A 25,959-nucleotide genomic window follows, 5' to 3' on the forward strand; every position below is an offset into this window, starting at 1 on the left:
ACACGTGCCCTCTGGGGCTTTTGCAGACAGTGCAAAAAACATTTATTTTGATTTCTTCCCATGGTACCCAGGGTCATCAGCCTGCTTTTTTATGTTTTAGCACAGCTGGGCCTCACAGCGCACCGCAGTGGCCCTGGGGTGCAACAAGGCACAGAGGTGAGTTTTGCATTAAGTGACACCAACTGCAGGGGGCGTCCAAGCACCAGGAAGGAGGGGTGCTGGCCAAGCCCGGGGTGCAGGGCCTCCCGAGGGACAAGCAGCTCCAGTGTGTATTGAGAGGGTGCAAAATGACCCTAAGGTGTGTATCTCATGGCCAATTCCTTGGAACATTCAGAGCGTAAACAGCCAGCACAGAGGCATAAGCCCCGTTCAGGCCACTCATGAGCAGCCCTCCCATCATGCCCTACAAGCCCCATGCATCGTGGGCCAGGTCAAAGGGGCTCTCTAGGGCAAGTCACCACCAACCACGCTAGGGTTTTCCCCTCCTTGCTCTGGGAAGGGCTGGGGGCTGGAACTGCCTTAGGCTCAACCTCTGCCCTGAGGCCACCCCAGGGTCCACTATCCAAGGGGATGGTGCAGAGAAGGAAGGGCTCAGACAAGAAAAGGGAAAGGGACTTCTGTAGGACAAGCCTTGGCTCTTCCCACAGGAAGACCCACCGTGAAGGCAGATGGCCTTGAGTGTGATCCCAGTGGGGCACAGAGAACCTGTGTGAGGACACAGTGTGCTGGGCAGGAAAGGAGGGCAGAGGCCTGGGTGTCCCCTCACCCACAAATGCCCCTAGGTACTAAGACCGCTGCCAGGCTCAGGAGTGGGGAGTCAGTGTACAGACCAAGTGAGTGAAGGGCCAACTTCCCAGGATGTTTAATTTCAGCAGCTGGAGCCTCTCCCATGTGCTCTGGCTGCTGTGCATCTTAGGCCGTGCTCCGGTACCGCAGGCGGGAGAGCCGGTCCCTGATAGCCTGGTCGCTGTCAGGCCCACCCTCAGCCAGGTGAACCACCCTGCTGCTCAGGATGAGGTCCTGCACCTTGTGCTTGGCCACAGAGACCAGGCCAGGTGCATCCGGGCCGGCCGGGCCAGTGAGGAGGATGCAGGCAGCATGGCGGCCTGGCTCAAACAGGGCCACTGTGGAGGACACGGATGTCAGGTATTTTGGGACCAAATAGACCCAACCTCCAGGTGGCAGGGCCCAGACCCATGCCAAGGCCACACTCACCTTGGAAGGCAACGATGTTGGCAGAGATGTTGGCTAGCTCCAGCAGGACGTTGGGCAGCGTAGGATGGAACATGTATAGGCTGTGATGGGCGTCTCTGGGTTCCTAGGGTGAGAACCAACCATGGAGCATGAAGCTGGGCTGCAGCCACCTCCATATCTGGGCCAAGAAACCAAGTGTCCTGGGCTTGGTGGCTGGGCAATGCTCCGCTAACGCCTGGCACAGTGACCATGTTAGAACTGTTGGTCCCCACCTGGGGTCCCACAAAACCAACTCAATGCTGTACCCATCTTCCATCCCTGACTCCGATCCTTCTTGGGTATACCCCACGTGGAACTTTGTGCCTGCCCTCCCCAGGGTACCCCACTTCTTCCCAGATCCCCTGTCTGGCCCTGGGACAGCCCCTAGCCCTGGCCTCCCCTGCAGCTTCTGTTCATCTGCGCATGCCCAGTCGTCCAAGTAGCTCCTCAAGGTGGGACCTAAGACTGGCCTTTGGTCTCTGGCCCTGGCTTTTGGCACAAGTGTGTCCCTTGAGCGGCATCCTGCCCGTACCATCTGGTTGGCACCAACCAGCTCGTGGAGGCCCCAGAAGAAGAAGGCTGAGCGGTGGTCTGCAGTCGGCAGGCTGGCAGATTGAGGGTCCCCAGGGAGGCCTGGGAGGGCCTGGATCCACAGGACGACCCCGGTGTTGAGGTCCAGGAACAGCATCTGGGGAGGGAGGAGGCATGGGGGATTGAGAGTAGGGCTTGCACAGGCACATGGATCCCCAGCCACGCCAACCCTGAAGGAGCTGCTCCCTGAGGGTAACCAGGATGTCTCCCTGAGGCCCCTCTTATCCCAGCTCAGCATCCCGGCCACAGCCCTGTCTGCGGTTCACACTAATTTTCCTCAGCTATGAACAAACGTAGGACCTCAAAAGGAAATGCAGCCAACCTGTCTGTCAATGCCAGTTCCATTTTCAATCACCACGGCCAAGGTGTCAGGTGTGTAGTGGCCAAGGATGGGTTTTCTGAAAGGAGAATATGGAAGGAGAGCTTAAGAAGGGTCTCTGTGAGGAGATACCTGGGACAGGTATACAAGCCATCTCCTTGGATGCACCCGGGCAGGGCCGGGCTCCCCGTCCCAGGGTCCATTGGGAGACGGGAAGCTGAGGCGGCTTCCAGTGCAGGGCAGCACCAGGTAAAAAGTAAGGCTGCTGGCAGAAGCACGGATCCTCCCCCCGACAGTGGGGACCTCGTCCATAGGGTGGCCAGGGGATGGGCTGGGGGTGCTCAGTTTGCAACAACTGCATGGGTTCCTGGAGAAGACCCTGTACCTGAGGACTTGGGCTGCACTGAAAGTCCATATGGGTGCCAACTCCTGCCCGTCCAGCAGCACACAGGCCTCTGAACTCACGAGGAGAAGATGCTCGCCGCCTTTCCCGGGAACATTCATCAGGTAGCGGATGCCTCCAGAGCTAGAGGAGGTGGGGGTGGGTCACGGCTTGAATACAGAGGCTGGAGGGCGGGACTCTCCCTTAGGCACCATATTCCGGGCTCCCACATGCAGCCGCTATTTCTTAGTTCTCTAATTTGAGAATATAAAACAAGACCCTTACTGTGTGTGGCAAGAGTAAGCCTACTTTCGGGAACCTTCTTCTCCCTGGCCTCACAGTACCAGCAGCAAAGCTCTCAGCAGCAAGCATTGAGGAGCGGGACCTGGCCTATGTGGCCGCTGCCCAGACCAACCTGTGCAAAAGCAGCTTGTGGGTCGTGGTGTTGAGCATGTCCTCCCAGTAGGGGTCTCTCCTTAGCTGGCTGTCTCTCCCAGTCACCTTCTCATAGAGGCCTTTCACAGAATGGCCACAGAGGGAACTTGCTACTCAAAACACAGGAGAACCTCAAGTTACCAAGGGTCGCTGTCAGGGGACTGGGAAGATGCATGCCCACCAGCCCCACTTCCAGGAACATGTGGTAACCTCCCTGAGTCTCAGGGGCTGAGGGGAGTGTGTGTGTGTGTGTGGTGGGGGGAGCGCTGAGACCCTCTGTGGCTTGCTCAGCCTGTCAATGATTAATTCGAATCCCTAGAATAAAAGCAGGAGTTGATGAGCCTCACTGTGGTCACAGATCTCCTCACACTGCTTTCTCCAGGATGCAGAGCTCATCTGAGACCAGCATGGCCTCTGAGAGTGAGGCCGTTTGGGGCCCAACAGGCACAACATACCACAGGGGAGAAGGATGTAGTGGGCGCCCGCTCTGGTAACAAAGAGGAGGGAACCACTGGTCCCGTTCTCACAGAGGCTGTCTTGGTGGCCAATCTGGTGCCCAGTGCTACCTGAATAGATGTAGCCATTAACCTGCAACACATAGGAAAAAGAGGTCAAAATTCCCGATGTAGGTAACAATTGCCTTAAGAGTGTCTGATATCGGGCGTCAGTGCACAGCCCACCTGGGAGAAGGTGGTCTGCCGGCCTAGAGACCCTCACAGTCCTTAGAGCCTCATGCCCACATCGCAGTGGTACAAATAGGACATATACTTCTGTCTCTGGGGAGGCCCAGAAGCTGCAGATAGGGACAGAGCTGCCCATGTGCTAGGTCTGGAGGAGCATGGGGCCCTGGGCAAGTCCCCTGACAGGTGGTCGGACCCAAATTTGGCCTGGGAAGTAGAAGCGGACCAGAGGGCAGAGAAGAGGCCATGGGGCTTGTGGGCCACGGTGACTCGGGAAGAGAGCTATACCTCCTTTTCCTCCTGGGTGAGAACTAGCAGGTCTGGGGTCCCGTCGGCATCGAGGTCAGGCACCTGGAGCAAAGGGCTCAGGATGGAAGCATTCCCTCCGAAGCTGCTGGGATGGTTCCACAGTGTTTCCCCTAAAACCAAGCACACGTCGCTGGCTCAGGGTCCCCTTCAGACATAGCCTGGCAACTGCAGAGGCTCCTACTTGGAAATGGAAATGCCTGCCAGTAGGAGGCTGAAGGCGGGTACAATGTGAGCTGGACTGTTGAACACATGGATGTGCATGTGTGAAAAAGACCAGGGGCTTATATAAGTGTGAAAGTGTTACTTCTGGACACCACAGAGCTTCGCCTTCGCCCACCTCCTCATCCTTTTTGTGCTGATCTGTTTTCTAATATTTGTTTCTAGAGCATCTTAGGGCCAATGCTGACCCTCTCCACCTGAATGGAGAGGGCCTGACCTCGCCATCTCCCAAGGCCCCTTAGGACCCCTGCCTTCTGCTGGGCTCAGAGGTGGATCCTCTGCCCCCATGAAGTCCCTGGGTGAGTGGCCTGTGCCTTTGCCCTTCACTCAGGACAGAATGAAGGTACTTACGGTTGAACCTGGGGACTGCAGGTCCTGAAGGAACAGCTTCTAACCCAGATACAATCTTGCCCTTTTTTTAAGACTGATTCCTCTCTTCTTATATTTCCAGCCTGCTCTTTATTTTCCTCCATATCCTTAAAAGCACAGCCTGGAAGGAAAATACTAATACCCACCAAATCTAGTGTTAATGCAGAGAATTCCTTAAGACCTTGGTAGGTATAAGGAACCATCCCCTTGGCGCCTAAATACAGCCTGTTACCTTAAGGAACAGAAACAAGCACCCTCACACCTAGAGCACTGACAGGCACCACGTGGGTGCACAGCCTACATTCACCTAGGTTGCTGCAAAAAAAGGTTGTGGACACTTTCTATGACAAGCAGCAGCGAAGCCCCTCCTCATCTCTGCCACTCCACAGCAACTGTCTGCCATGCCCCACAAGCAAGATTTAACCTGGAGGAGACAAGACAATGGCTTGTGACATGTCAGGATAGCTTAGGTGTATAACTGCTAAGTGGCTGTGTCCTCATGTGGGGGTTCCCTCCCACCCTGTAACCTTCGTTTCCATTCTGTCACACCACCCCCGAGGGCACAGGCTGACCCTTCTCAGAGCATCCTGGCATTAGTCCTCCCCTCTGAGAAAGCCCAGGTGGAACTGCAGAGAGAACTGGCCTACCTGTAAATGAGTTGACTGCGATGAAAGAACCCAGTCTGCCCATGAGGATGCAGGCAGAAGATGCCCCACTGACACTTGGCTGGGGGATGGCACACTCCACGAGGGCCACATCCTGGGCTGCAGGCCTCTCCCAGAGGATGCTGCCATTGGCCCCTGACACAGCAGCCACAAAGGTGCAGGGAGAGGAAAAGCCTGGAGGGGAAAGACCCAAGTCTGTGGGGCCCTGCACGCAGCCCACTCGCTGCCAGCCCTTCTCTCTCACTCCTCGCTCGTGGCCACAGCCCCTACCATCTGGGCTCATTCCCTTTATCCCTGGACCCTTACCCCCAGATATGGGGCACTAGTGTTGACCCCACAAGGGTCAGTAGCCAAGCGGGCGTGTGCTGGGCCTGGAGCCTGCCTCCTTGTCCCTTTCTAGTCCTGCTAAGAAGGAAGGGTGATGACAATTTCCAGAAATTCCAATTGCTTCCTCTCAACATTGCAAGAGCAAGGATTCCTCCTCCTACAGGGAGTTTCTCCTTTTGTGGACAGAAACAAAATTACCTTCACTGGCGCAGGACCTGTTGAAATCGTTGCTGCTGTTGGTATTTTTATAAAGAAAGAGAACATCTTGCACCCTGTCTCTGTTTATGTCTTCCATGGCCAGAAAGTCGTAGGTGACTGAAAAAGAAAACCACAGACTATATTCTTTAGGCCATGCCAAGTTTGAAGGTCAGGTCAAGTCTGACATGACCTACTTCCCTACTCCTTGGGGTTTAGTGCCAGCTAGAACCTACCACTGTGAGAGCGACACAATGGCAGCGGCTTCTTCCTCACTAGGACTAGCCATTTCCCACACTTCTTTCCCACACCAGCAATTCCTCATGCACATGATGGATGACAGTATCGGAGCTTAACAGTTAGCAAGAAGCAAGCAGGACACCTGGGTATTACAAATGGACCTTCTGTTCAGGAATGAATCCCTCCTTATGTCTGTTTGGGATCTAGAGAGTCCACACTTCCATACTCGTAAGGGTCTAGCCCTTCCTTTCATTCGAAGATTCAAATGATAAACTATATGCTTTAAAATCAAACACCCAGTCTATGGCCGTGCCGCCCTGAACACTCCCGATCTCGTCTGATCTCGGAAGCTAAGCAGGGTTGGGCCTGGTTAGTACTTGGATGGGAGACAGTATCCTACAGCACCTAGGAAGACCAGGTGCTGTAGGTGTTAAAAAAAAAAAAAAAAAATCAAACACCGAAAGAATGAAGTTGGGCCTATACCTTATACCATATACAAAATTGAACTCAAAATGGATCAAAGACCTAAATAAACATAAGAGCCAAACTATAAAACTCTTAGCAGAAAACATAGGGGAATCTTCATGACATTGGTTTTGGTAATGATTTCTTTGATATGACATTGGAAGCACAGGCAACTCTAAGAAAGTAGAGTGTCCAGAGAGAGGCTTATCCAGGTGCTTTTTATAAAGACCAAGATTCCAGACTACTAATTTTATGACAGAACTTAAAGTGTGCTTTATATAAGTTAAGCTAACTAGAATGGTAGCTAGATCTTTTCAGGAAGACTGGACTACAAAATTGGCTGCATAGTTTTCACATTTCATTGACAGCTTTCTCTATATCTCCCTCTGCACCAGTGACTGCTTTATTACAATTTTTTTTTTTTTTTAAATTCAGGAAAGTAACCAAAAGGGCTGCTTTCATTACAGACTTAACACATCCTTCCTAAAATGGGAGAGTGGACCACTATGCCCCCATGGCAGTCCTTCCATTTGTACTGAGCATCAGCTCTTGTAGCTCCCTCCAAATTCCAGGAAAAACGTGGACACAGAATTGGCAGCCACTTAGGGTTGATTCACCATCAAGGATGACTTCCAGATTCCTGGACACCCATGCTGATCCCACCGCCCACCCCAATGAGAGTGGTTGGAATGCCATGTGGAGGGGGGAGGCGGCACCTGCTGTGTCATAATTGATCCTCCACGGCCCCTGTGAAGCTGGCTGGTCTGGACACGGGATGATGAAGGAAATCACAAACACTCCCAAAAGGCATATAAACAGTGAGAGGAAAAACGCCGCTGTCCTGCATCGGGAGAGGCGGGACTGCAGGGGGCTGCTTTTCAAGCTCTCTTCCTTTTTCGTTTGGTTTTCCAGATTCTCCTGCAATTTCCCATCTTCATTCTTCAAGGGATGGATTTCAGCTTCTAAGTCTTTGCTGTCCATCATCTTGTGCACATCTCAAAGTTTACCTCCTGGTCACTGTGTCAATAAAACAAGAGACAGTCAAAAGCTGCAGCACACGTCGATTTCTGCTATTCTTAGCAGCGTAGGAACATTGCTGCAGTGGCGACTGTGGGCCATCAGCCCAAGAAATAAAAGCTAAAAATAAATGTGTAGGGTGTCAGAGATTATACTCAAGAAGGCCTTTAATTCAGAAAGGCAAATTAGTTGTATAGAGCCAGCACAGGAAATACTCATCCTTAACACACCGGTGTCTCCTGCCTACTGACTTTGAAACATGGCGAGGGAGCTGCAGGGCAGTGCTGGGCCAGGACTAACAATAAGCCTGCACGCTAACATTACTAAGCCCTGCCAGCTCATAGGCCAGGCACCTCTGACCAGGCTTCCACCAGCTCAAAGCACAGATTAAAAGGGTAGCCTGGGTGGGACTCCCTAGAGGGCCATGGAACCTAAGTTAGGTGGGCTCTGGAGCCCCAGCCTTGCCCCTTACTCACTGTGTGACCTGGGCAGCTACTTGATTTGACTGCACCTAATTTCCTCATCTATAAAAGGGAAACAATATCTACTATTTTAAGGGTTAAATTATAAATGAGGGGGTGGCTCCATAGTGTAGTGGTTAGCATGTCTGCTTTACACGCACAAAGTCCTGGGTTCGCGGCCCAGGTGGAGCCACGGACCACAGCCTGGGTGTGCCAGGCCCTGGGTGCATGTGGCGAGCTTGTGGGAAGAGACACCCTGCCTTCAGAGATCCAGTTCTTAAGAGGAGACGGCAATATCCATAGGTCAGGGGTGGAAGTCGGTGGGGAGAATTAAAGGGGAGAAAAAAATTATAAATGAGAAGCAAGCATTTATAACAGTATCTGACATGAATGAAGCACTCAAATACTAGCTAATTATTATTAAAAGATAAAATATGCTAGAAGTCACATGAAGGAGGGTGGATAGCTGTGTGGATGAGCACAGGTGCTATGCACAACTTCTGAGCCTTTACAGGGGAGAACACGCTCCCTCCTTCCCTGCTTCCCTTCCTGTGGCTGGACCGTGGGTGGGTATGGTGAGGAAACCTGGAGAAGTCATCTTGGAAAATAAGATGGAAAACACTTTCGAAGACTGTGAAGCCACAGGACAGAAAGAGCATGGGGTTGCTGGTAGGTGGAAACCACCAACATCCTTGAGTTCTTTATATTCATTATCCGACAAAGAAACAAACATCTATCTTGTGTAAGGTAAGGTGTTTGTTGTACTGATCCTTTTAAAACAGTCAAACCAGTGCCTAATACAAATTATATTGGAAGGGATCATATGGGCCGGAGTTAGTTATAATCCTCATGTACCCGAAAAGGAAGTCAATGACTCAAAATGGATAAACGAGGATATAACCGAGGTTAAGTGAAGGTAAAACCCAGAGGAAACAGTGGCAAGTGGCTCTCTCTAGAATGGGTTAAAGGAGGATGGAAAGAGACAAGAGACTAATGTTTTTGGTATAAACTTTTTAATTTCTGACTTTAACTGTTTTTCTCTATTTAATAAGAACAATTTATTTAAAAACTTGTGTATATATATATAGAGAGAGAGACATTTTTCCATTAAAAAATGAAAAAATGACAACTGTAGGTGAGTATGTGGAGAAATTGAGACCCTTTTCCATTGCTGGTAGAAATGGAAAATGGTGCAGCTGCTGTGGAAAACATCTGGTGGTTCCTCGAAAAGTTAAACACAGAATGACCATGTGTGACAGCAATTCCACTTCTAGGTACATCTCCAAAAGAAAACAGAGACTCGCACAAAAACTTGTAAATACATGTTCATAGCTTCACTATTCGTAACAACCCAAATGTCCACCAACAGATGAGTGGATAAGCAAAATGTGGTAATTCCATACAGTGGAATATTATTTGGTCCTTAAGGGATGAAGCGCTGATATGCTACAATATGGGTGAACCTTGAAAACATTTCTGCTCAGTGAAATAATCCAGACACAAAAGGTTACATATTGTGTGATTCCATTTATATGAAACTTCTAGAACAGGCAAATCCATAGGGGCAGAAAGTAGATTATTGGTTGCCAGGGCTGGGGGAGGGGGAAATGGGGAATGACTGCTAATGGGTACAGGGTGTCCTTTTGGGGTGATAAAAATGGAGGTGATGGCAGGTTCCAGAAGCTTGGGCAACAGGAGCAAAGGCTCTCTGCTCGCTGCCTCCTGCAGGCACCGCCCCATGTTGCCCAAGAGCAAGGTCAGCTCTGCAGAGGGTGTGTATGTGAAGGACAAGCCCGAGAAGAGGTTGGAGAGGTTGTCAGCTAAGCCTGCTCCTGCAAAAGTGGAAACGAAGTCAAAAAAGGCAGCAGGAAAGGATAAATCTGCATGCATAAAAGAGCAAACAAAAGGAAAAAAAGGAGCAAAGCAGAAACAGGCCACAGTGGCTAACCAAGAAACTAAAGATTTACCTGCAGAAAGTGGAGAAACTAAGAAACGAGAGTCTGGCCTCTGATGAAGCAGGAGAGAAAGAAGCCAAGTTTAATTAATATCATATACCATGTCTTTTCAGTGGTCCCGTCCCCCTTCTTGTATAATCCAGAGGAATATTTTTATCAACTATTTTGTAAATGCAAGTTTTTTAGTAGCTCTAGAAACATTTTTAGGCGGGAATTCCACCTCATTCCATTTTTTTAAGTGTAAATGCTTTTTCTAAGAGGTGAAATAATTAGCTGGTTATTTTTTGGTATAATTAGAAAAGAATAGAATATTGAATATGGGAAGCTTTGATTGTCTTGGGTGTCGGCTTAACATTCCGTAGATGGGGGCAGTTTTTATATCCTATAACACAAAGCACACTAATGGCAATTTACAGTCAGTTGTGCATTTAATATATCTTGAACATTTTAAATAGAACATTCTATTCCCATGTTTTCAGTAGAATTATTTCCCGAAGAAAACTACTCCTTGATCTTGGCTCTCCCTGTCAGAATTGTGTGTAATATCTTTGTCATGGTAGTCCAGTTTTCCCAGTAACTTTGTTAACGTGCTGTGAAAGATTCAAAATTTGATTATGTAGTGTATATGATATTAAACTGTCATTTAGTGGGACTCTGATGTAACAGCATATCAACATTTGAAGATATTGGTGCTTATAGTCTACTGAGGAAAATCAGCCTCCAAATTTTAAGATGGAAAGTCACTGGAATAACTATTTTAAAAAGAATCACAACTACATGACTCTTTAAGTTTTTAGTGTGTACGTTAATTGTGTACAAATTGAAATGTCTGGATACTTATTCTCAAAACAACCAATAAAATCTCAATTATGAAAGAAAAGAAATGGTGTTTTAAAAATACATAAAGTGTGTTTTTAAAATGTGCAAAACAGGACGTTCCATAGTATAGCAGTTAGCATGTCTGTTTTACACGCAGAAGGTCCTGGGTTCGTGCTCCAGTGAAGCCACAGTCTATGGTCTATGGCCATGCCACCCGGAACAAGCCTGATGCCTGATCTCAGAAGCTAAGCAGGGTCGGGCCTGGTTAGTAGTTGGATGGGAGACCACCTAGGAAAACCAGGTGCTGGAGGCCAAAATAATAATAATATATAAGAAAAAACAAAATGTGTAAAACATCCTGAATGCACAAGATGTCACTAATGGTAAATTTTATATAATTTGTATTTTACCACAATTTAAAAAGAAAACCAAACAAATTTGTGTACGTTCTCCTTAGTGCTGAGACATAAGTTTTAATATCTTGGAAGTCAGAAAAGGTGTGTCTATCAAAGATAAAGAGTTCGACACAGGAAAATCAAATAGTGTCTTATGACCAGGGACCTCATTAACCCAAACATCTGACATGGGTGTGGGAGAAGTGACTTAGAGAAAGAGCCAGCAACAAAACCTAGGATGGAGTTTGACCAACAGGAAAGCCTCAGCAAATCTGGCCACTTTGTCCCCATTGAGGACATGTTCGAAATGTGTAAAACACATAAATTCCTTGGGCAAAGGAAAGAAAACTGAACGAGAAATGAGAATACTAAAATTCTTGATTTTAAAAGCTCTATCTTTAAGTTCTCTTAAGATCTTTAAAACGTTGGGCAAGAAACTCAAGTTCTCTGAGCTAGAGCTGTCCTCATCCTTCAGAAGCCAGAGCATCCACCAGGAGACAGCTGGAAAATGCTCTAAGACTATCTATGCAAGAATGAGGGGCATGTGCTCAAAATGACACAATTATTCACATTCAGTCTCAGACCTACCTTGTGGCAGGAGCACCTGGAAGGCTTGTTCAACATTAGCTTCTGACCAGCCACTGGTGTATCTGGTGACTGGGTCTGGACAGGTAAATCTAGGGATTGTTAAGCTATTGGTGAAATGCATCTCGGGAAGCCTGTGAATGTGTCCGGTGAAGGACGTGGGTCCTTCCCAAAGCAGGATTCTCTGCCCTTCCCTTGTCTGGTCATCTCACTTTCACCATCAGATGACTAGGTTTCTCCTGCCTCTTGGCCCCTGAAGTAGAGATTCTATCTGCCCACTGCCAGCCTAAAGGAAAGCAAAGCAAAGCGAGGAAGAGCTTTCCTTGCAATCAGGCTTTCACTGATACTCTTGGCAAGCTCAGTAAAGTAAATCCAAATGCAGAGCCCAAGTTAAACTGCTCCTTTTTCTCATCAGTCTTAGAATCCCTAAGCTATGACGTGGGTCCCCTAAAGTTAAGAACAAAGGACAATGCAAAAACAATTATTGGTGTAATTTGGGTTTTACTTTTTAATTCAGTAATATACATGATACACTTGAAAGGTCTGTAAAAATGTAAATCTCCCTCTCTTTTGTGACCCATAAGAGAGGAAGCGTGTTAGCAGTTTCTCATGGTTCCCTCCAGAGATGCTCTGTGTAGACATACATAAAGTGTGTTTTTAAAGGTGACTAGAAATATGACTCTTCTCCAGACATTAGGAGATCTCAATTTCCTCACTGGCTCCCTCTTTTCCTGTCAAAAAACTGTTTCAAGTCTAGAGTCGCCCAAGGAGTCAAGGATCTATATTTGAGATCCCTGGAACCTGAACTTCATTCACTAAGGAACATAAGCTCTTTGCATTGAAGGTCCCTTAAAAGTCTTCCAGAGAAGTCTTGTGACCTCCCACCCCTCTAGGAATATCCTTTATAAGAGGCTTCACGAAGAATGGTTTATACCACTGACGGTATGCAAGATAATTTGGGTGGTACACTAATGAACATTTTTATTTCAACAGTTATGTATATATTTTTTCACAGATGTCTTTTCATTAATAGTCTTTACCTTCTGATATCTGATAGTTTCCCTTTTTAGCTGTTTATTTTGAAATGACTGATTTACAGGAAGTTGCAAAGAGTGTCCTGAGAGGTCCAGTGTCATCCTTCACCCAGTTTCCCCCACTGGTTACAGCATCACTATAGTATAGTTTCAAAACCAGGAAAGTAGCACATGCATACACAGTTCTATACCATTTTAGCACATGTACACACTCATGCGTATCAAGACACAGAACTGCTCCATCACCATGAAGACCTCCCTCCTCCCCAGCATCCATAATACCTGGCAATCACCGTTTCTAAAATTCTGTTATTTCAAGAATGTTATGTAAATGGAATCAAATAGTATATGAACTTTAAAATTAGCTTTTTCACTTGACACCATGCCCTTGAGGTCCATCCACACTGTTGGCTGTATCAATATTTGATTCCTTTTTATTGCTGAGTAGAAATAGCTGTATCGCCCTTTGTTTCACTGTTCACACACTGAAAGCTATTTGGGTTGTTACCAGTTTTTGTCCATTACAAATAAAGTTCCTATGAACATTCATATATAGGCTTTTGTGTGGACACAGGTTTTAATTTCCTTGGGATAAATGGTGAGCAGTGTAGCTGCCCAAGTGTATGCTAGTTATATATTTAGTTTTTAAAGACGCTGCAGCTCTACTGTTGTGGTGTGCATATTTAGAACTGTTGTATTTTCTCAGTGGGTTGGCCCTTTTATCATTATCCAATGTCCCACTCTGTCCTAGTAATTTTCTTGCTCTGAAGTCTACTCTAATATTAATAAAGTTATTATCTTCTTTGGATTAATGTCTACATGGTGTATCTGTTTCCATCCTTTTACTTTCAATTTACCTGTTTCATTATATTTAAAGTAGGTTTCTTTTAGACAATTTATGGATAATATTTTAAAAAATCCGCTCTGCCAACCTGTCTTTTATCTTCAGACCATTTACTTCCAAGGAAATTATAGATATGTTAGGCCTTTAACCTGCCTTTTAGTTTTGTTTCTTCCCTATTTTTTTGTTTCTTGGTTCTTTTTTTCCTGACTTCCTGTGAATTACGTGAATGGTATTTAGAATTCATTTGACTTATAGTTTTGCTCTGAGTATTACATTAGACATACCTACTTTATTGCGACCTACTGGTGTCAGCATTTTATTACTTTGAGTGAAGTGTAGAAACTGTACCTCCCTTGAAGTCCTTTTACCTACCCCTGTGTATAACTGTATTAAATATTTCCGTTACATACATTGAGAACCACATCGACATTATACTTTTTGCTTCGACCATCAAACGTAATTTAGAAAACTCAAGAGAAGAAAAGTCTATTACATTTACTCATATTTTTGTTTTTTCTATTGTTTTTTTTTTCTCCCTAAGGTTCTAAGATATCTCCTTTCATCGTTTCCTTTCTATTTCAAGAACTTCCTTAGGTCATTCTTTTGGAGGTTTGCTGGAAACAAACTAATTTTCCTTCAGTTGATAATGTCTTTAGGTTCTTTTCTTTGAGCACTTGACAAATGTTATGCCACTTTCTTCTGGTCTTCAAGGTCTCTGACAAGAAATCTGCTGTCATTTGAAGTGATTTCCTCATAAGTAAGATGTCAATTCTCTCTTGCTGCTTTCTTTAGCTTTCAGAAGTTCAATTATAATGTGTCTTGAAATAGTCTTCTCTGGGTTTATCCTGTTTGGGATTTGCTCAGCTTCCTGAACCTATAAGTCTACATCTTTTGCAAAGTTATGGATATTGTCAGCCATCATTTGCGAGTTACAGGAGTGGGAGAGCTGCAGGCTACGCATGGGGACCTGATCTGAAGAGACTCAAAAAGAAAGTACTAGAGGTTTCCTCCTAAACTGAATTTCTAAGTCTATGATCTCAGGGCTTTCCTCCTTTTTGTTTCAAATTGCAACTGTTGTTGAATCTCACATAAAGAGTAAGAAATTTAGAAGGTATTTTGCCTCTAATACCACAATGAATCATCTGCAAACCACACACCTGGACAAACCATATCCTTGATATTGTGTGTTTACTGGTTCATTTGCTAGTATAGGAAAGAACCATAGCTACTGGGCATATGGACTTTAAATAACTATGCCCACTTAAAGACAGAGGCTCCTCCAAGGCCAACCTAGGGACGAAAATGCATTATCTCTAAGCTGGCAAAATTCATTGTAAGAAGTCCGGAGAACAGGAGTCCTTGGGAACTGCTAACATTTGTTCACATCAAGTCAACAGATCTTAAAAGGAAAATGAAATCCATATTTGTACATATATGTATGAAATTAAATGAACACTTTGCAGATACTGAAAATTAAGCACTTTATTTTATTTTTTAAAATAAAAGCTGTGAAGATATAACAGATGGAGAAAAGATAATATAGGAAACAGACCATGAGGTTAAGAGATTTGCATCTTTACTTCATATGTATCTAATGTTCTTTTCGATTACTTCTAACAAGCTAGTGGTCTTGAGGACAGAAATTAAATATTGAGTCACACGATTTTTAGACAGTCATTGATTGGAATTTTCTCCTATCAATTCTGAACTTCTGAAATGATAACTATAAAGTCCACATTTTGGCTTAAAGTCCATTAAAAGAAAATTAAAAAGAAATGAAGAAAAGTGTGAGGGATGAGAACGAAAATGTATCCATGTCATATATGTTAAGGTAACAGATGTGACTCTAAGGATGATCTGAAGGGAGATAAGCACATAATCCCTGTGCATGGTTTTTCAAAGAGATTATTTCCCTGGCACTAAGGAAAGATGAGGAATCAGACATGCCCAGCTATTGTGGGTGTGTCTGTTCAAGGCCACTGCAGCTGCCACCTCTGTCCTCCCAGGAGTACAAAGGCTATCGCATCCAGGGTGGAAAGTCTGACTATGGGGAAGAACAATAAAACACAACAGTTTATGTAACTCATTAACATTTCAAGAGGACAGGAATACTATAACATTTGCGGAAAGGACATAAAAGGTATCTCCTTTTTCTTTAAGAGTTCTTTCTCTAATAAGAGTTCACTGAATCAGAGAGAACAGAAAATTAAAAAAAAAAAAGTCTCACTCTGTTTTTTAATGGATAAAGAAAATATAAAAATTCTAACAAGGGCAGAAGGAAAACTGCCAGAACAAATAACTGGCAATTCTACAGACATTATGAAGTTAGAAGGTCTAATTTTTAAACTAAAATTCGATAACTTCTTTTTTTGGGGAAAAGATCATTTCAGGGTACTTTAATAAGAATGCCCCTCCCCCCACCAATTTTTACAATTTGCATTTTACAGCATTCTTTCAAAGAAATTTTCAGACAGTGAGCCAGAGATCAGATTTTCAAAATTAAGCACTTCAATCTACAAGGTAACTTGCATATTTCAAAATAGGTTTAAATTAAGTAAAATTTTTGTTTATTTTTAACTGCACGTCTTAAAAGTCTTAACTTCGGTTCCATATGAGAATTTTGAGAACTTGGTACTACAGTTTGGTCAAGAAGGCCCACTTCTGTGTGCCCAGAAATTCTAGCACAGTCAACAAATGCTTTCTGCCACTCAAAGAATGTCGATTTCTTGCATTACTTGACCTCACTAGGGTGACAGTTTTACAAAGTACACATTATTTAAATCAAGGTTACTTGAGACTTAAATAAATAAGAGGGAAAAAAGTGTACCTGCAAACTGAAAAACAAAGAGAGAGAGGAAAGAAGGAGATTAAAAGAAGCAGAGGAGAGCCTTGGAGGAAATAGCAGATGAGTTTGTTTTAAACAGAGAAAATATGTAGGCACTATCTAGGGGAAAGCTCTGATTATAGATGAACTTTACTACCTAGCTTCACCAGCTAATAACAGAAACTGAAAGGATTTTTTCAATGGCTTGATAAAATGAAAAGATCACTTTACTACTCTATCACTAGTACTGAGGAGGTCAAAAGCCTCTCTTAAGGTTTAGGTGAAAGGAGAGATTTCTTTCCTTCCTTTGGGGAACTCTTGCCCCTAATTCACACCCAGTTGGGTTACTTTTCTGAAAGGTAGGAATTATATAGAGCAGAATACGCATCTTGTCACGTACAGTAGTTCTCCCTTTTCTGCAGTTTCAGTTACCTGCAGCCAGCCACTGTCTGAAAATATTAAATGGCAAGTGATCCCCTGAAATAGTGACTGCATTCACATGACTTTTATTATAGTATATTGTAATAACTGTTCATTTTAGTATTAGTTATTGTTGTTAATCTCGTACTAAACGTAATTTACAAACTTTATCATAGGCATGTATGTCTTGAGGAAAAACAGTATATATTGGGTTCAGTACTATCCGTGCTTTCAGGCATCCATTGGGGGTTTTGGAACGTATCCCCCACAGAAAAGGGAAGACTACTGTATTCTTTGGACATTTGTGTTGTTTTATCAAATTGCCTTTGCCCACTTAGCTTGTGCTATGACTTGACCAGTAAGGAATGTGGATTTTCAATACTTCTCATATGTTGGTCCTCCCTCCTGGGACGACCTGTCTTTCAGTCCTCTAAGCCTTGACTGGAGCACCATCAAGCCGTAGGAAGTTTTGTGTCAGCACTACTGATTGGGGTTAGCCACCTTCCACCCCAGAGAACTTGACCTTTCCCTTTCAAAGCATCCACAGTACTCCTGCAGCCTACGGAGAGCTATTTAAGGGCGGGAGGACGCTGCTGCATCTCCTGTGCCAAACACATGGCAGACACTCAGCAAATGTCAGTTAAATGGAGGGGAGAGAGTTTCATGGAGATCATCCCTAGACAAGAGGATGAATACGATAACACGCAATCATTCTTTTCACTCCAGGGCCTGTCTTGTCTTGCAGACTTTGTGATTTGTAATTATTGACTGATCTTATATCACGTGTGCTCAAATGTTTGTTCCTAAAGCTGGCTGTTATATATACGAATGGTTTAAGAATGTTTTTTACATTAGGAGGCCTGTGTCACAGCCAAGAGTGGCCCCAGTATTCTGCTAGCAATTCCACATGAGGATTTGGGAGACACCCACAATATCCAACTAGGAGCACTGGATTTTTGGCTGAGCAAAGCAAAAGTCAGACAATAATAGCTACAGTGTTCAATTGTTTACAGCTGAACAACTATTTCCTCTCTTCACCAAGCAAATAAGCCCAAGACAAAGAATAGACCCTTAAACAAATTTCAAATGAAAACAAATTTTAAGGTCATGATGCCCGGTTAACAGGAAATACATCACAGCATATGCAATCAACACTCACAAAGCTCAATAAGCAGTTCCTTTTCTTTACGTACTGCAAAATTTTTAAAGTAACCGAAGATGGCTCACACTGCCTCCTAAAAATAAATTAAGGAGGAACATTTATCTGCATATTAGACAAGTAACAGAGAATAAGTTTTGTAAGTATGTCTAGAAAATAACATGGAGTAAACCTTTTTCTTGAATTCTAAGGCAGACTTTATTAACTTTGATTCTCTCACAAATCACTGTTACTTCTATCCTTATATTAAGGGGAAGGGAAAAGCAAAAACTCTTAAAAAGATAAAGTATAATTCATACTTGGTCACTTCTGACTAACTCTCTTCAAGACAAATAGGCCTCAACTTCAATTTGCTTACTTTTTAATCATTATTGTTATGTAAATGTTTAAATATTCATAAAAGTAGAAATGACCAGCTCTAGGTTCCCATTACCCAGGTTCAACAATTACCAACACAGAGCTGATCATTTTCATCTACAAGCCAGAGTACTTCTCTCCCATGCCCCACCTCTGATTTTTAAAAAATTAGCTCCACTTTAGCGATGTCACTTGATCTCTCAGCATCTGCTTCTTGGTTATGCAGTTAGGAATCAGCATCCTCCCCTTTCCCAACCCCTCCTCCTTCTCTCTCCTCCTTTTTGACACCACATCCAGACAATCTGAACTCCATGAAGTATTTTACTGAGAGTGAGAACAAAAATTTACTGTTTCTGGGTTTTACAAAGATCAATTTCAAATGAGATATACAGTGTGTTTTGAAACACCCAACAAATTCTGTAGATTCTAACTTATCTATCTCTTCAATTGTGCTCCTCCTTCCAATGGCCACTGCTTTAGGTCATATTATAACTTCTCACCTGGATTTCTGGAGCCCTCTCAAATCTTCTTTCCTTGACGCTGCAAGAGACAGCATACTAAAATATCTCCTATTAATGTCATTCCCCTGCTTAAACTCCTGAATGACCGATTGCAACTTTAGAACAAAGCTCAGACACCCGAGTTTGGCTCCAGGTCTTCTCACCACCTGGTTCTTGCCTACCTCTACTGTCATCTCTCCCCAAACTCTATGCCCAACGTCTGTTCCCCTAGTCACACTGCTGAGAATCTTTTGCACACCGTTCCTCTGCTTGTCTTCATCTAATAACTCTCATATGCCTTTGTTTTCCCAGGACAAAGCACAGTGCCTGGCATAAATTAAATACACACATTCATGTGTATAAATAACCTCCAATTCTTGCCATACTCTGCTCATCAACTTTTCTTCAAGAGTAGTTTATTAATGTACTTATTAACCACTTGCTGTGAAATCTACAGCTTGTAGGAGCAGTTGACGTTTAAAACCTGATTAGAAATAGATGGTATAAATCAGATGTACGGGTCACTCCGACATCATTTCTTCTAATAACAGAATCTTGGTTTTCCTTGGGGAAATCCACTTTCAACATCCTCACTGTGATTCTGGTGAGACTGACCCCGCCTTACTCAAGCCTAGCCAACTAATCAGATTCACAGTGATTAGGTTCAGAACTTCAGCTGAAGTTACAGGGAGTAGGCACTGTTTCCCCACAAGAGTGGTAAGTGAAATGGTGGTTTTAAAATGTGTAGTCTTCCACATGCCTTCCTTTAAAGGTGAAGTCTTTTGTACTTAGTAACACAAATAAATAGAACGTGGCCAAAGTAACTGTTAGAATCCCAAAAGTAGATTGTAATAGACATTGTGGTTTCCACCTTCCCCTCCTCTGTCCACCCTATGGACAAAAAAGGGGTTCTGTAATACAACTGACAAGTCCAGTAATGGAAAGTAACCTCACGGGGTGATTTGATCATAAATTCTTAACTGGGCAGGTCTATAACTTTCAGTAAAAGATTTAAGCAAACTCTGTTCATTGTTCTTGTGCATGTAGGTTAACACACCTGTGAAATACCAGAACTCATCCTTTTTTAGACTCCTTGGAGGTTTAGTCAGTCAAGGGAGCACATATTTTTATTTCTTGCTAAATATCCTGTAATCTAATCCCCACTTTGCTTTCTCTCACCTTCATTTAATCTTTACATTCCCTCCTTCATTCCAAATGCATAAAAGAAAATGCAAACTGCCATTCTAAGAACTATTTTCTCAGTCTGTTTAGACCTTGCTTCCAGGTGTATCCTCTGGCTCAACTAATATATGCTTATAAAAATTTTGTACAGATTTGGACATACTTACGTTGACATCTCCATGATCACTGGTTCTGAGGAAAGACAACTACCATGTGGGCAAATGACTCCTATTGGAAGGCCCACCAAGAAAGGAAATAAGCACTCCTGTCAACAACCATCAAGAAACTGAGGCCTCCAGCTCAGTCATGTGAGTGAGCCAACAGCTTGGTTGCAACCTCAGGAGAGTTTCTGAACCATAATCACCTAAACAAGCCACTCCTGAATTCGTGATCTACAGAAACTATGAAATAATGTTTGAATCTGTAGACAAAAAAGGGTTGCTGTAATAAATCATAAATTCTCTATAGTTTTGGACGTTTTTATGTTGACAAAAAATTAAACTTTGGGTTGATTTGTTACACAGTAAGAGATAACGAATACAAGTAGGTAGAATGAATGCAGAAACCTGAGAAAAAAACCAACACAGATGTAAACAGGGCAAAGGCATGTGAGAGAATGGAGCCTAATAAGACCCCCCACACATGCCACATAACCAAATCTTGATGATCTCATTAAGCCCTTGGCCTCATTTATTCCTGGTCCTCCTGGACTTTCCTGTATGAAAGCCAGTGGAATCCCTCCGTAATGGATCCTTGACACTTGAAACCAAAAGTGCTCCAATCAATGCAACAAGGACCCAGAAAACTAATAAAATGTCCAAATAAATGTCCACTTGATGTTAGGGTCATTTCCTTTATATCACCCTTTCCCACTCTGTATTTTCTCTAGCATGATCCATATTTTGCTTATTTATCTTATTTGTTATCTGTATCTTCCTGTAAACTGAAGCTCCTTGAGGCCAGCACTCAGCAGGCAGTATTTGTGAAGTTAATCTAAGCTGCTATAACTGTATGCTCACTGTGAAATTGCAATGAAAGAAGTGGTACGATCTAGAGGTGGCATTAGAATGACATAAGCGGCCAGTACTTGGAGCTGGGCACAACACATAAACTCCTCAGCTGAAATCACAGAGTTTCTTAAAGAACAGCAAATAACTGCAATTGCCTACTCTGATAACTTATCAGACTGTTCAAGGGCAAACTCTCTCCTTGTCATCTCTCAGCCAATCATGGAGGAGCTGGGAACTCTTTCAGAGACGACAATGTTCTTTTTCCCTTTTAAACTCGGCGTTGCTTTTGTTCAGTAAGACAGGCTATACACAGTAATCTTCTCTACAGATGAGTAAACATCAACTGAGCTTTGGATTACTTCGCCAGTTTGCATAACCATGTCCTGACAAGGGAACGTAACTATCTGACCCTTGTGAGAGACTTCTCACGGACATTCTCTTTTAGTATTACTATATTTTTAATTACTCTCAGTCATCCCAGGCAGCACTCGCGAGCATAAATAGGCAACTATGCAGGCAACGTGGGGCAGAAAGTTTCCTAATGGGAGTTAAAGCCTGTCTTTGGGGGGAAATGGGCTCGAACTCAACGCCACTTAAGTTCAGGCTGCGGGAACCCGATCGACTCACCCGCTGGGGCTGGAAGGGCCAGCGGAGCTGCCTAGCTCCGGCTCCTGCGGCACCCTTTCCACCAAAACCGCTGCACAGACACGCACAGACTAGAATACCGATGGGAGGTGGGCGAGAGCATGGGCAGGGTCTCTAGGGGTTGGCGTCTCCCAGCGGCCGGGGTTGCCGTGGCGCAGAGACTGGGTCAGGAAGGAAGAGGTGGGACCCCGCGGCGTGCACGCGCGTGAAAGAGGACCAGGCCGCGCTCACTCACCAGCCGCCGCCCCTCTCATCCGCGCCGCCAGCGCCTCCAGTGCCTCCAACACCACCGTGTAGCTCCGCCGCACCGCCCCCAGGGTCACTTCCGGCCCACGGGGCGGGGACGGAAGCGTGCGAGAGCTGGCTCCGCCTCGCAGTCCGCCCCGGTTGCTAGGCAACGCGGATTCTGACCGCGCCCTCTGGGGGCCTGGCTCTTGGGCCATCTTTTCTTTTCCGCGGTGGGCTGGCTGACCCTGGCCCACACCTGGCGGCCTGACGGGTCTCAAGACGCGGGTGCAGCTGGCGTGCGCGTGGGGAGCCAGCGCCGCGTGAGGTTGTCGTCGCCTTTGTCAGTCCCAAGGGTTTGGAGTATGATCTGCTTGCGGCCATGTTTTCATTCCACGATTATTAACACACCTTTCCATACGTTTATTGTCTAAGACGCTTTCTCTTCTCTGGTCCACTTTTCTGTTGAATGGTGTGTCTTTTTCTTATTTCATAGCACTGTTTCGGATATTAATTTTTTTGTCAGTGATTTGTGTTAAGTATCTCAGTTTGCGTCTTGTCTTCACTTTATGGTGCCATTTGATGAACAACAGTTTTTATTTTAATGTGGAAAAGTGTATCTTTTATGGTTAGTAATTTTTGTGTTCTGTTCAAGGAATCCTGCTCTACCCCAAGTTACTCTCTCTTATTTTTTTCTAATGGTTTTAAAGTTTTAATTTTAACATTTAAGTCCTCAATTCAGTTTGGAACAGATTTAGTGTGAGGATAAGGAGATAATTTCATTTTATTTTCCATTTGGATAACCAGGAGTCCTAATGCCATTTACCGTAATTTTCTTTCAGAATGACATCCTTCATAAATTCCTTTAGTGCAGATCTCTTGATTTTGTTTTAGCTTTGGTTCCCCCCAGAAAGCAGGGCTTGAGAGAAAAGCTTATGTGCTACTTTATTAAGGGTCTTGGTCCCAGGGAATTAGGAATGGGGACAGAAGGAGTGAGGCATGGAAGGAGAGCACAAACAAGGGTGAGTTAATGAGCTCGCCACTATTTGATATCAGTTACTTTGGTTTGTTTGCTTTTATAAATTGATCTTCCGAGAGGATATGAACTACTCCTGTGTCTCAGGATAGCCAATGGGGGCTGGGAGTGTGTATGGGAAGAGACGAATTTGTCCACCAGATTACATCTCCAGTTAGTCCAAGTTTAAGTTTTGCCCCATAGAATATAACTCCTCTGTGTTTCTGTGTGTTCATGTCAGGCCTCAATGACAACCTTGCCCTGGGTGGGGCAAGGACAAATTCCACAAAGCAGTCAATGGTAGCAATGATATGTCAATACTGCTTCCCACCCTTAATTCCAAAGCCTTTATATTTTAGCTATTGGGTATTTTCCAAATATGGCTGTTGGAAATTCTTCACATATGTGTACACACAATCTGCTTCTCACATCAAAAGGTAGCGTGTTCCCCTTCCCCCATCCATGAATCTACATTGGCCTTTTGACTTGCTTTTACTGATAGATAATGGTGACTTTCTGGGGTCTGAGCCTAGTCCTTAAAAGGACTGACAGCTTCCACTCTCTCCCTACCTGGGGGCAGCCAGCTGCCATACTATAAAGCAGCTTGGACTAGACTTCTGAATGTACAGAGAGAGAGGACCACAGAGGGGCCAGCCAGGCATCATCAGGGAAGCCTTCTTGGACCTTCACTGAATTTCATATAATCAATTTTGTGAACCCAGCCACCACCACCTAGAGCAGAAGAGCCCCAGGCCCAGCTAAGCCCTGCCTAAACTCTGCAAAATCATAAGAAAGAATAAATCATTTTTGTTTCACACCACTGAGGTTTTTTTTTTTGTTTTTTTAATGCCTACCGCACCTGGTCCTCCTAGGTGGTCTCCCATCCAAGTACTAACCAGGCTTGACCCTGCTTAGCTTCTGAGATCAAACATTGGGCTTGTTCAGGGTGGCATAGCCATAGACCATGGACTATGGCTCCACTGGGGTGTGAACCCAGGACCTGCTGTGTGTAAAGCAGACGTGCTGCTACACAATGGAACCACGTCCAAATCACTGAGTTTTTAAGTGGCCTGCTACACAAAAATAATGGACTTGCTTTACCATAAAATGAATCTCTTGACATGAGGCAGTATTGTGCAGGATTCCACGTTAGTGACTCAGAATTCTGCAAGCCTTTGGATGTGTGGGCCGGTGTGGAGGTGCTGTAGTCAGGAAAAGCCAGTACACATCTGGATATGTTGGCAGTTCCAAAAGGATGAATCACTGTCCCCCTAGAGTTGAAAGAACCCAATGTAATCAATCTATATTCAAATGGCTGGCTCTCTACCCAAGGGAGAGTACCATATCGAGGATTCATTGTGAGTCTCTTGGTGTGGCTAAGGCTAGAATAGCTTTGGTGGATGGCAGACTGTGAGCTCACAGAGGGACAAGCATGAAGCAGTACTCACAGAACCTAACATTAATTCCATGCTTCCACAAGTCATATGACAGGTACCATTTAAATCTCCATTTCACAGATGTAAAATAACTGAGTCTGAGAGTAGCTAAATATGTTAACAGTTTCGTGGTGTTGACCACAAACAAAAAGTCAGCCAGGTATTCCTTTAGCAAAAAGGATTTATTCGGGAAGAAGGATTGCAATTCCATATGTGCAGCCATAGCAAGCTGGGTAAACATAGGAAATTCTTCTCTAGAGGGGAAGAGAAAGTTGGAGGATGGGGGGAATAAAACCAAAGATCTCTTCCTATAGAGCTGTAACAACCAACTCAGAGCATGAGAACTCCTCTCTCCTACAGGCCCCCCTGATTCCTATCTTAGTTAAAGTCTGTCATTAACTTTGACATTCCTCCCTTTTGCGGGGGAAGATCTTTGAAAACATCCCTGATCAACAGGTTTTCTGATTTCAGAGGCTTTCTGTCCCAATGCCAGGAAAGAGTTCTTGAAGGTGGTGGTCCCATGCTAGAAGGAAAATGCATGGTCCAAACTGCTTGTGTCCAGGTTTGACAAGCAACGGGTACAGCTTAACAGGAAAAAAAAAAAAAAAAATCAAAATTAAAAAGATAAAAACAATGTATATGATGATTCTAAAACAGGAGCTCTGATGGGAAAGCAGTGAACTAAGGGGTCATTACAAAGGAGTTGAGGGAGTAGTTCCCCATAATGGCCACTGATGTTCTAAATTACTTTTGGTCATAGTCCATTTACTTAAATATGTGTATGAAGGGGGACCATGGTTTTTAAACACAAATTTGGCTGGGGACCCTGCAGGAGGGAAATAGGTAACTGAGATCCTATTTTTTGGACACTTTGCTTTAGAGCCTAGGCCCAAACTGGCTAAACAGCTCCCACAGCTTAAATAGCTTAGGCGGCTTGCAGGCTTAATACCAGCCAGTTCCACTAAGAAGAGTCCAGTCCCAAAGGGGTCAGGGGCAATGGCTGTGGCAGCATAATTCTAGTAGAACAGCCTACTCTGGAAAGATCTGGGCCAAAGGCTGCATGATAGGACAGTTTGGTTCCAAACAGCCAACACAAACGACCAATTCCAAAAGAACCAAGTTGATAGCTAATATAGTACCAAGAAATAACCTGATCCTCTAGGGCAGTGGCCCCTAACCTTTTGGCACCAGGGACCGGTTTCGTGGAAGACAATTTTTCCATGCATTGGGGATGGGGGGGTGGGGGGGGGATGGTCTCGTGATGATTTAAGCACATTAATTACATTTACTGTGCATTTTATTTCTATTATTATTATATTGTAATATATAACTGTACAACTCACCATAATGCAGAATCAGATGCCACCAGATGCAGTTTAATGTACAACTGAAGTACATCAACTCACTTGCCACTATCAAGTCCACCACCAGATGTAGCTTAATGTCTTTTGCCAGTCACTGACAGGGTTTTGATATGAGTCTGCGAGGAATTGTTTTGTTGTCTCTGTGCAGTCAAACCTCCCCAGAACTAGCATCACCGCCTCAGCTCCACCTCGGATCATCAGACATTAGATTCTCCTAAGGAGCGCTGAACCTAGATTCCTTGCACGTGCAGTTCACAACAGGGGTCCCGCTCTGAGCAGTGCT

General features: G+C 44.5%; 1 protein-coding gene and 3 pseudogenes across 2 annotated transcripts; 3 read left to right on the top strand and 1 right to left on the bottom strand.

Annotated features, from left to right (window-relative positions):
• Positions 1-25: 25 nt before the first annotated feature.
• Positions 26-21,957, bottom strand: FAM234A (family with sequence similarity 234 member A). 2 transcript variants are annotated; one of them, XM_006914032.3, is made up of 12 exons: positions 21,872-21,957; positions 7,146-7,446; positions 5,728-5,844; positions 5,185-5,376; positions 3,929-4,059; positions 3,416-3,548; positions 2,941-3,070; positions 2,529-2,669; positions 2,147-2,222; positions 1,766-1,921; positions 1,216-1,318; positions 26-1,124 (listed from the first exon to the last, which is right to left on the bottom strand). In XM_006914032.3, the coding sequence occupies exons 2-12, from the start codon at positions 7,411-7,413 to the stop codon at positions 913-915; spliced, it is 1,659 nt and encodes a 552-aa protein (XP_006914094.1). In that variant the 5' UTR covers positions 7,414-7,446; positions 21,872-21,957; the 3' UTR covers positions 26-912. The 2 variants fall into 2 exon arrangements, with proteins under 2 accessions (XP_006914094.1, XP_006914095.1); XM_006914033.3 differs by lacking the exon at positions 21,872-21,957 and adding an exon at positions 21,619-21,802.
• On the top strand, positions 6,264-6,394 carry LOC112481695 (annotated as a pseudogene).
• LOC102882973 lies at positions 9,628-9,952 on the top strand (annotated as a pseudogene).
• Positions 10,879-10,994, top strand: LOC112481622 (annotated as a pseudogene).
• Positions 21,958-25,959: the final 4,002 nt, after the last annotated feature.

The sequence above is a fragment of the Pteropus alecto genome, unplaced genomic scaffold (genome assembly GCF_000325575.1).
Source record: "Pteropus alecto unplaced genomic scaffold, ASM32557v1 scaffold44, whole genome shotgun sequence".
NCBI classification, from domain to species: Eukaryota; Metazoa; Chordata; class Mammalia; order Chiroptera; family Pteropodidae; genus Pteropus; species Pteropus alecto.

Coding starts and splice junctions, on each gene's coding strand:
- FAM234A (XM_006914032.3), bottom strand. CDS start 7,413: ATGATGGACAGCAAAGACTTAGAAGCTGAAATCCATCCCTTGAAGAAT. Junction 3,071..3,415: donor CTACATCCTTCTCCCCTGTG/GTATGTTGTGCC, acceptor TGTTTTGAGTAG/CAAGTTCCCTCTGTGGCCAT. Junction 2,670..2,940: donor CACAAGCTGCTTTTGCACAG/GTTGGTCTGGGC, acceptor CACCTCCTCTAG/CTCTGGAGGCATCCGCTACC.